At 37.7% G+C, this 10482-nt stretch overlaps 1 protein-coding gene across 2 annotated transcripts; it reads left to right on the top strand.

The window, feature by feature from the left end:
- Positions 1-118: 118 nt before the first annotated feature.
- Positions 119-9936, top strand: UBA5 (ubiquitin like modifier activating enzyme 5). 2 transcript variants are annotated; one of them, XM_056485033.1, is made up of 12 exons: positions 119-327; positions 1345-1390; positions 1483-1572; positions 2329-2438; positions 2854-2940; positions 3595-3679; positions 4521-4625; positions 4768-4895; positions 5499-5634; positions 6088-6163; positions 6936-7042; positions 7620-9936. In XM_056485033.1, the coding sequence occupies exons 1-12, from the start codon at positions 182-184 to the stop codon at positions 7701-7703; spliced, it is 1200 nt and encodes a 399-aa protein (XP_056341008.1). In that variant the 5' UTR covers positions 119-181; the 3' UTR covers positions 7704-9936. The 2 variants fall into 2 exon arrangements, with proteins under 2 accessions (XP_056341008.1, XP_056341009.1); XM_056485034.1 differs by lacking the exons at positions 119-327; positions 1345-1390 and having other exon boundaries at positions 1488-1567.
- The last annotated feature ends 546 nt before the right edge of the window (positions 9937-10482 follow it).

The raw sequence follows: 10482 nt of genomic DNA, 5'->3' as shown, positions 1-10482 counted from the left end.
AGACCCAGCCCTGGGAAGGCCCCACCCCGGGAAGGGCCAGCCCCGGCAAGAGAAGGCCCCGCCCCGGGAAGGCCCAGCCCCGGGAAGAGAAGGGCCCGCCCCGGGAAGGGCCCGCCCCGGGAAGGCCCCGCCCCGGCGCTTCCCGGAAGCTGCCGGGGCCGGGCACAGACGTGTCGCTGCCATGGCGGATCCCGGGCTGCTGGAGCGGCTGGAGCGGCGCGTGCGGGAGCTGGAGGAGGAGCTGGAACGGGAGCGGCGCGGGCGGGGAGCGGCGCGGGCCCGCATCGACACCATGAGCGCCGAGGTGACCGACTCCAACCCCTACAGGTGCGCTGAGGGGCGGGCAGCGGGGGCCGTGGGATGGAGCGGTGGGAGCGGGTGGAGCGGGGGAGGCACACGGAGCTGGAGGAGGCTCGCACGGGTGGCAATCTCAGGGATGGGGCTGGGTGTCGGGCAGCGCAGGAGGCCGGTGCTCCGTGCGGAGCAGGGAGAGATGCTCTTGCATTTCCCACCTGGCTTGGCTGGATTGGATGTCAGGGTTACTTTGTATTATTGTCCTTTACAACACAGGCGGGAGGAGAGAGGGAGAGGAAACCTTGTGACTTTTTCAGCTAGGTTGCTAGTAAATGGGATAGATGTTGGTATTACATGAGGCCTTATTCTCATTCCTCCAAACTGCCTAATTTAGAAGTTGGTTTATAGAATTCTTGAGGTTTAGAGGCCCCTTCCCTTCTAGAAATCTGATGGGGTTTTTTTGTTGTTTTTGTTTTGTTGGTTTGGGTTTGGTTTTATTTTTCCTTAACACAAGTTGATACTTGTACTTTCATGAAAAATGCAATAGAGGGATAAAAAGTTACTTTAAAATCCTTTCTGTTATCCTCAAAACCTGATAGTCTCTATTTATTTTTTTAAATGTTATATTAATCCAATCAAATTGATCAAACAACAGTGCAAGTCTTCACTAGTTTGCTGCCATATGGTTCATTTCAACAAAAAAAAGGTGTCACCTTTCATTCTGTAAATCAGGAATTAATTTACAAAAATAGCTGATAGTCCTCCTGATTTCACCAATATTGCACATACCAGAGGAATAGGTGCATGAGTTTCTGCAGGGTTAGGACTCTGGTGCAAATAGAAAAGCATCTACTCTGAGTTACTCTGTACTCTGTAACTCAGACTGTGCTTAGCTGGCAATCACAACTGCAGTGGAAACAGCAGGCTTGAGTTTATTGCTTGGTGAGGTTATTTCTAAAGCAAAAGTCATTTTAAATACCTGAAAAGCAAAATTGTTATTAGAAACATAAAGAACATTTTCTGTGTAACGTTGCATTTTTTTCTTTGTAGTCGCTTGATGGCGTTAAAAAGAATGGGAATTGTCAAAGACTATGAGGTAGGATTCTATCTGTCATGAAACATTGCTTGCATTTTTTCCCTGGAAGGACCACTTTTGAGATACTGATCTGTACATTACTTCTTTCTCAGAAAATCCGTACCTTCACAGTTGCAGTAGTGGGTGTAGGGGGTGTTGGCAGTGTGACTGCTGAAATGCTGACAAGGTGTGGCATTGGTAAGGTAATGAGAGTTTTTTAATTCTTCTGTATCTTTATAGTAGATGGACTAGTCCCCTTCGTAAAGAATTTGATTTGATTTCACTCTGTTGATTTTACCCAAATAAAAAAAATCTTGTGAAGAAAGCACTCAAGAACAGCACTTGTGTAAACATCACACATGAAGAGTCTGTATTTTTGTTACATTGGCAAAATTGATTTATTTAGGGCTTAATCCTGTATCATATGGATGATTCTTTGGATGTTTGTCATCTCCATATTCTTATATGAACCCATCTCTCTAATCTTCATGCTGGATTACTTCAAAAGGAAAACAAAATAAAGAAAAAGTAGAGGGTATTTCACATAAAAGATAAAGTCTTTTAAGAACCAAGTTTATATCGCACAATTGAAATGCAGCAGATGACAAACAGATATCTTTATCACAAACATTAGTTTGTCACGTGGCAGCAAGTAGGAATGTGATAATAGAGGTGATACTGATCATGTCAGTTAATCTGTTGAATATTCTTAGTCAAGGTCAAATAAGGAGTTAACTTTTTATTGACTAATTTTAATGAGTTAACAGATTGGTTCAGCTTTTCACGTCCTTACAATGTTGGTACCTCTCGTATGTGAACTGAATGGGCCTCTGAGGGAGGGAGTTTGGTTGGGGGAGTTTTCCATGGTTTTGCTTTTAGAATTAGTTTTGTTGTTCAAAATGCCTTGCCACAATGCTCTGTTTGCAGTTTCACACATGTTAAAACAATTTTTATTATAGCTGCTTCTGTTTGATTATGACAAAGTGGAACTGGCAAATATGAACAGACTCTTCTTCCAACCTCATCAAGCTGGATTAAGTAAAGTGCAAGCAGCAGAACATACTTTGAGGTATAACTTGGAGAAGTGGGTATCAAAATGTATTTAGACAGGATGCTGCTCCAGAAAACCAATGTTTCAATCTTAATCATTTGCAAAGGAGCATGATCAATTTGGGAATTTGAGTATAAAATATTTGTGGGGATGATTGATACTTCAAAGATATTTTTGTACTGGCCAAAACCATAATGTGAGTCTACTTTTTAAGTATAGCCAGTTTTGCTCAAGAGTTTGGTATAAACTATGCCACTTGTATATGTTGAGGGTTTTTTTCTTATCTAATCTGAATTTCTGACAAATATGGGTGAATTCTAGAGTTCAGACTGGAAACTTAAGACTTTAGCAGCACTCATGAGGTTAAGGAATAGAGTGCAAATTATCATTGTATTCTTTCTTTACTACTGACTCCTATTATTTCCTCCATAAGGGAAATTAATCCTGATGTTCAGTTTGAAGTACATAACTACAACATCACAACACTGGACAACTTTGAGCACTTCATGGATAGAATAAGGTAAAATCCCTCAACTTTAGCATATTGCTAACTTCTACTGATGTGTGGTTCTACACAGCCTCCCACTTTCTTGTTGGGGCTCTTTTTCAATTTAATAACTTCCAGTTGAAGACCTTTGGGAAATATATGTATATGAAGGTATTCCTGTCTAGATGTGTTCTCTATAGCTGGCATTTATTTCTACTGTTATGTAGTTATTTTTTATATGAGTGCATCTTTAGATTTCCAACCAGAACTATAGGTTTTCCATTATGGAAAACACATCACATCATATCTTGAGTGCTCTGTAGTAGTTTCAGATATGATTTATAGAATGAAGAAGAAAGTAGTTATTAGTGCATCTCACAGAGATCTGAAATAACTTCGACCATTTGCAGTTCTGTTGTACAAAGATACAATTCTCCAATACTTTGTACTGTGAGTGCATACTATATAAAACAATCTAAAATGCCTGTGTATTTAAATCCCAGCTTCAGCATGGTGTTGTTTCTACTGCAGATCTAAGATGCTGGTTGTATCCTGTACTGCATTTGCACAAGTTTTGTTGGCAATTCACTTTTCTCAGGCTTCTGTACTCTAAAGCAGCCTGTTGGTTGCTGTGTTGGTGTTTTGTTCTGCCAGCAGTTTCATGTAAACCTCTGATGCTTGTTTCAGTAATGGTGCACTGGAGGAAGGGAAGCCTGTGGATCTGGTTCTAAGCTGTGTGGACAACTTTGAAGCTCGCATGGCAATTAACACGGTAAGGCCACCAAAGGCACAAGCTTGTGGAAGTCTGTTGTCTTTTATAAATAATGTTAGGAATTATGGAACTATAGAAAAGACAGGAACTTAAAAACAACCTCCTAAGAAGTATCCCCCTTGGCTTGAGGTGTCTGAGCTTTTACCTAGTTCTTATAAACCCATTTTATGTGTATAAGTATCACTTCAGACTTGAAAGTTACTATCAGCTAATGGCTAGTAAAAGATTGAAGTATCATAAACTCTGTCTTTTCAAATTGCTCTGTTTATATAATGGTATTTTCAAAGGCTGGAGTGTTAAATCTTGCAAACTTTTAAAGATTTTCTATAGCTAATTGTATACTTCACAAGAATTTTTGTATACTAAAAATGCTGTTTATTTAATCAAACTGCTTTTATTTATAGTAGCAGCCAATTTAGAGTATATGCCAAATGTATGTTTTCTGTTACCCCTCAGCTGACTCAGTCCATAACTTGCAGGCAGAGAAGGCACACACATACACACACACATACACTGTACTCAAGCCTCTAAAAACAGTTTGTGGAATTATATTCTGTGGTGCTGTAACTGGGTCGCTAATATCTGTATTTGTTAAAACATCTCAGGTCCTCAGGAAACCACAAAGAGCTGGCTTCATGAGGGCAACTTTAATTTGTTGTTTGATTTGTCCTCTGATAAATAATTTCTCTTCTATCTCTTCATGTCCCTTTTTCTGACCACAGCCTTTTTGCCTTAAAGCAGGGAGATGAATGTGTTTCATTACTCTAAATTTATCACATTGTTTGAGTTCCTTTTCATTAAACTTTTGCAGTGCTGACGTGTGCATTTCTGTGTTTATAAGGCCTGCAATGAACTTGGGCAAATCTGGATGGAGTCTGGAGTGAGTGAAAATGCAGTGTCAGGACACATCCAGCTGATCATACCTGGTGAATCCGCTTGTTTTGCGGTACGTGGTGCTCTGCTGAATTGCTCACTTGCCTTTTAGAGTGGGATTGGGAATGTGAAGATTAGCTGGCCTAGTGAGTGTGATACTGGCAGCACAGCTGATGCAGTACCTTAAATTCTCTAATTTCTCTATTGCCCCTCAGTGTGCTCCTCCACTGGTGGTAGCTGCAAATATTGATGAGAAGACATTGAAACGAGAAGGAGTTTGTGCAGCCAGTCTTCCTACAACCATGGGTGTTGTGGCAGGAATGCTTGTACAAAATGTTCTCAAGTAAGTGACTGAGTCGTTGCTATTTGATGTGTATGGCAAAAATGAGAAAAAAAGTCCTGAAGGAGCATTTTATAATGACAGATTTGGTTCTTTTTACATGTTCATGCCTCATTTCCTAATGGTACTGGCAATATTGAACAGGGCTGAAATACACATTGCTTTTAACTAGAACCTTTCAGGGGTAAGAAACAGTTTCAGTGTTTTGCAAAGAATTTCTGTTACTGCATACACAAGTGCACATTTTCTTCTTAGTTCTGCATTTAAACATGTGCTGATTTGACATTATTAATTTATGCATTAAAAAATGCTACAGTGCTAACTTGTCTTTGAAATTTTGTGCATGGACAAAGAATAAATTACTTCTCTTGCCTGTAGCTAAGTTATTCTCACACACCACAAGCAAATGGGATTATATATTGATCCAGTTATTTTGTTGACAGCTGACTACAGCATAACTGTATTTAAGGCAATTACAGGAACTCTACAACTCCATGAGTCTGAAAGTGAATTCTAAAATTTCATTGAGGAAAAATTATTCCCTGAGCAACTGAAGTTTTAGGTTTGCATCTATATTACAAGCTCCTTCTTTCTCTCTGTTTCTAGATACCTGTTAAATTTTGGTACTGTGAGTTATTATCTTGGTTACAATGCGATGCAGGATTTCTTCCCAACTATGTCTATGAAGCCAAACCCCCAATGTAGTGACCACAATTGCAGAAAACAGCAAGAAAATTATAAGGTAAAAACAATTTGGGTTTGTGGGTCAATTTTTTTACTTTCCTTTTCTTAGAGAACAAAGCACGCAGCAAATCTATAGTAAAGGAAAATGTTTGTTGCTTTTCCAGTTTGCAGCAGTCATCTTCAGATGATTGTGCATGTTCCTAAATATACAGTACTTACAGTTACCTAAAAGTAAAGGGTAGGAAGAAAATGTGTAAAATAAAATATTACTTAACTGAATGCAAACTTTTCTGGCAGTTGTATGTTTCTGAGTGTTAATGGGTTTGGTGTTTCTTTGAACTTGCAGATATTCTGCCTTTTTGCTCCTATGCAGTCACAATTTAGAACTTTTTTATCTTACATATTGAAAGAAATGTGAATATTAGGCTTGAATTTCTTTGCTGTTCTTGGAAATCAGACTGGTAAATTTTGGTTATTGAGAGGTTTATTTTTTTGTGTGTTTTCTCTCCAGAAAAAAGAAGCTGAAAGACCAAAAGAAGAAGTAATTGAAAAGGAAGAAGAAATAGTACACGAAGACAATGATTGGGGTAAGTCATCAACTGGAGACTAAATGATATTCCCAATAATGAGATTCAGTTTGGGTGAGAACAGTTTAGGGTACATAGAATTCTTCTAATTCCTACTTTTTGTAATTTACACTGTGTAATTACTGTTGGCTTTTCACATGTTTTTAAATTAATTTTACTGCAATTTGATGATATGTTTGTAGTGCAATGTGCAAGTTTTAGGCTCGAAATGTAACTGCTGTTTGGATAAAAAAATTGTCATAAGATGGTCTGAAGATGAGAGATATGAGAAGATATATTAACTGCATATTCCTTTTAAATATACTAAAGATCAGTTTTCATTTCCATAACCACTGTGCTTAGGCATCCCATGGATTTTTGCATTCCTCTGAGGGTTTTAAATTATAAGGAATTATCCTAAGGAATGGTAAATATGTTTTACATAATCATTTTAAGAATGGAGATATATGTTCTGTTTATTACATGCTATAAAAAATAATCTTATCTTACAACTGGGAAAAGTGTCTTTATGGTAAAGATTAAATGCTAAGGACAAATTAGAAATGCCATTCTGGTTCCTAAGTTGCCTATATAGAATTATTTCATATATTGTAAAGTGAAAATATTTTGTATTGATAATGGAATGAAGTTGTTGAAATCCAAGGTTTAATTCTTTCTGTTTTGGGAAAGCAGCTGCAGCTTTCCTCTTACTGTAATAACTTGGTGAAGTTATAACTTGAAAAGCTTTTTCTTCTAATTTTTAATGGAGTTCTTGTTTCCTTTTAATGCAAAGGCATTGAATTAGTATCAGAAATTTCAGAAGATGAGCTGAAGGCTGCATCTGGCCCGGTACCTGAGCTTCCTGAGGGAATTAGTGTAGCATATACTATCCCAGACAAGGTAATGTATTTATTCTTTATGAAATTTTGAAATACACATGGTAGATTAAATTTATAATGCCAGGCAGTTTGGTTACCCTTTAAACCTAAACCAGAATTTCATCTTGGAACGATTCCAGTGAAACTTGACCTCAGTTCATTTGATTATTCCTTTTCATGGTCCAGTTTTGTGTTCCTAGGAAAGAGACTTCTTTAAGTATGGATGCTAATGTGAATCTACTGCTGAGATGATAGGAATGAATGCATTTGGGGGCAGGGGGAAGGACAGCAAATGTGAATTTCTCAGTTGATATTTTGGTGACCAATTAATTTTTACCACACATATCTTGTAAAAGCTGTATGTAGTCAAAGAGCAATTAGTATACCTGAGGAATATAGAGTCTGAATGTATTGCAGTGAGAGCATTCTAACTACTAATCAAAATAGTTTACAATTGAAGCTTATAATCACTTAGCACTCAGTTGTGAGATTAGGCCTTAGTTCTGGGAAAATGGTGTGGTGTAACAGCAATGAAGCTGATCTGTGGGGGTTTTTTGTTTACTTGTTTCTTGACAACTTTTTCTTCCTGTTCCTAACAGGAAGAGAATTTAATAACTGGGGAGACAGTAGCAGAATCTGAAGAAAGCCTAGAAGAACTCATGGCCAAAATGAGAAATATGTAGACAAACAACTTTCATGAGTTTGGATGGACATTGGATTTTTAGAAGACCAGACTTCTTACTTTTTCTTTTTTTTTTTTCCTCCATTGAAGCTCACCTTTACTTTTCTGATGAAACAACTGTTACAGGGGCAGGAAGGACACAGACTTACAATGTTTATATTCTGTCTTCTCATCATGTCGTTATTAACAGATTGAGTTGTGCTACTGTAAATTTTAGTTTCTCAGCATTGCTAGTGTCCAGATATTCAGTGGCAAATAAAAGCACCTGGATAAACTGAAAAAGCAGGCACAGCACATTATATACCCAATCATGTGAAGAGCATAGCTCATAGAACAGGCTGAGGGGAAGATGAAATCTGCTGGAGTGGACTGAATAGGTGAAGGGCAAATCATAATGCTTCTCTCATGTTGCTGCTCCTGATTTTCCAGGCACTTGTACTTGGTTGTCATTCACTAGTTTAAAGTCTTGGCTTGGATCATGCTGTAGCTACTTTTTCTGAGTAATGAGAACATCTAAGCCTTTTCATCTGCCTTAAATGTCCCTGGGAGGGAATTTTCTTTATCAATGTCTTACTACTGCTTTTCCTTAAACAGCTGCCCATATTTTGTATGTGGTTTTGAGAATTTTGTAAGAAGGTGAAGTGTTTTGTTAGTATTACATTAGCATGCATATCAGCATGCCACTATTGTGTTTGGCAGAGCTTTTCAGACAAAATTATGAGCAACATTGGAAAAAAATGTAGATTTTGTCTACCTTTTCAGAAATCTAAATATTATATTTTTGTTGGTTACTGAAAGTTTAGCTGTAATTCTGATCACTCCCCATCACATGGGCTATATTAAGGAATGTCTGAGTTTGCTTAGAAAGTCTTCTAAAATTAGACACTATGAATTTTTTTTTTTTTTCAAATACCTTAATTGGAGTAGCTTACCTGTTTTATTTGTCTTGTAAATGACATTAGTACAGTCTATAACCTTTTAAACAGCCACATGTTAAACTTACCTGTAAATGTTTGCATCTTGGAGTGCCAGTACCCTGCAGAACTGGAAGAATCACTTTCAAATATTTCAACTGCTGTGGGCATTTGATCAGAACTTGGTAATTATTTCAGCCTTAGCAGTGTAATACAAGTATTTCCAAGTTGGGTTCTTTACAAATCTTTTCCACAATGTGATGCAGCCAACACAGAGCCAGCTAGTAATGGCACTAGTAGTATCCCACTAAAATGTAAAGAGACAGCAATACCATGGTGGTGCTTTTGTTTCTTAGAGCAACTGAATGAATACCTGTTAGAGTAATAAATAGTTTAAAAAATGTTTCATTTCTAAGGAATGGTTACAAAGTTCAAAAATCAGTTTCCCCCACAGCTGACATCAAATTATATTATACACAGAAAAATAATTTCTGAAACCAGTGAGAGAGATTTTGGGTGCATATTGAGTGTGGGGCATTATACTGTAAAATTGAAGTGACTTTTTTGGACTGAGTTCTGTTTTGGAGAAACTGGGTTTTAGAAATGAACTGTAAAGAAAGATAGGAAATAGAATAGTGAGACCATTAGAAAGGTAGCTACTTGAATCTGTGTCACTAAGTCTACCTTAGCTTGATCCAGTGTCAATTTATGTACAACTTACATTCCTCTGTGACGTTCACCTTTCTCTTGGGAACAATAAAAGTCAGGCATACGGCTGGCTCTGGAGAGGCAAATGACTGACCCATTTCTAGAACAGCTCAGTTCATCCTGACTCTTTTGGCTGACATGGCTGCTATCACAGGATTGACAGCTTTAGGAGAGGCAACTTCAGGTACACTTTTATGAGGGAATTAATACACTTCTGTATGCCCTGTTAGTGCACAGAACGGTTCCTGTGTTTCTTTTAGACTTTCAACTTGTATATATAATAATTTGAAATAATCAGAAAATATATAAAGGTTGATTGTATGTCTCAGTGGTTAAAATTATTTAAAAATAAACAGCATCCAAGAAAGCAGTGTTAAGCATATTTTTTAATTAAAAACATATTTACAAGTAAAAGGTAGTCTAACTGTAAAACATAATATAATATTTATTGCTTCCTTAGTTATGAACTAACAAATCAAAGTGCATTGCTGTGATTAAGTCCAGCTTTGTTTATCTGGTAATCTTATAAAAGTGTTCAGTTTTTACATGTGTCATGAACTTATTAAGATGTTGATATTTTGAGTATAATTAAATCTCCATTGAAACTGGTGACCCTCTGCTGTGAGGTGGAGTTCTCTTACACAGAAGTATTATCTGGCATATCCCATATATACAAGTGACTTTTCCTTGCTGTCCTTGAGGCGCAGCTCCATGGAAGCTGTCTCGTAAACTTTCTTTGGGTTCACAGGGTAGGCATATGGATTCCTGGCCCTCTTTGCTAAAGGACAATGGATGGTTGGGATCTGGTACTTTGTAGGGACCAATTTTTTATTATATTTTTTTTATTATTCCAAAACCAACCCTGCAACCTATGAGGAAGTTGGAGAGAAGTTATTCAATGGAAGAATAGTAACAGTTCAACAATAGTAACACTGAGGATCTAGAAAGTAACTTCTTATTTAAACTAGCAACAATACGGGACACTATTTAGGAGAGGAAGATGTACCACTGTACATGTTAAAATCAGAACAGACAGGACAAGCTAGACCAGACATCTGGTAATTCTTTAGAGGACAGAATTACCAGGTCGAAGAACATTAGGCAACATAAACACACAAGCTGAGTAGGTTGAGATTTTGGGGGGGGTAAGGGGGTGGT

The sequence above is a fragment of the Oenanthe melanoleuca genome, chromosome 2 (genome assembly GCF_029582105.1).
Source record: "Oenanthe melanoleuca isolate GR-GAL-2019-014 chromosome 2, OMel1.0, whole genome shotgun sequence".
Taxonomy (NCBI): domain Eukaryota; kingdom Metazoa; phylum Chordata; class Aves; order Passeriformes; family Muscicapidae; genus Oenanthe; species Oenanthe melanoleuca.
Note: the sequence above shows the minus strand (reverse complement) of the source record. Positions and strands in the feature narration are given on the sequence as shown.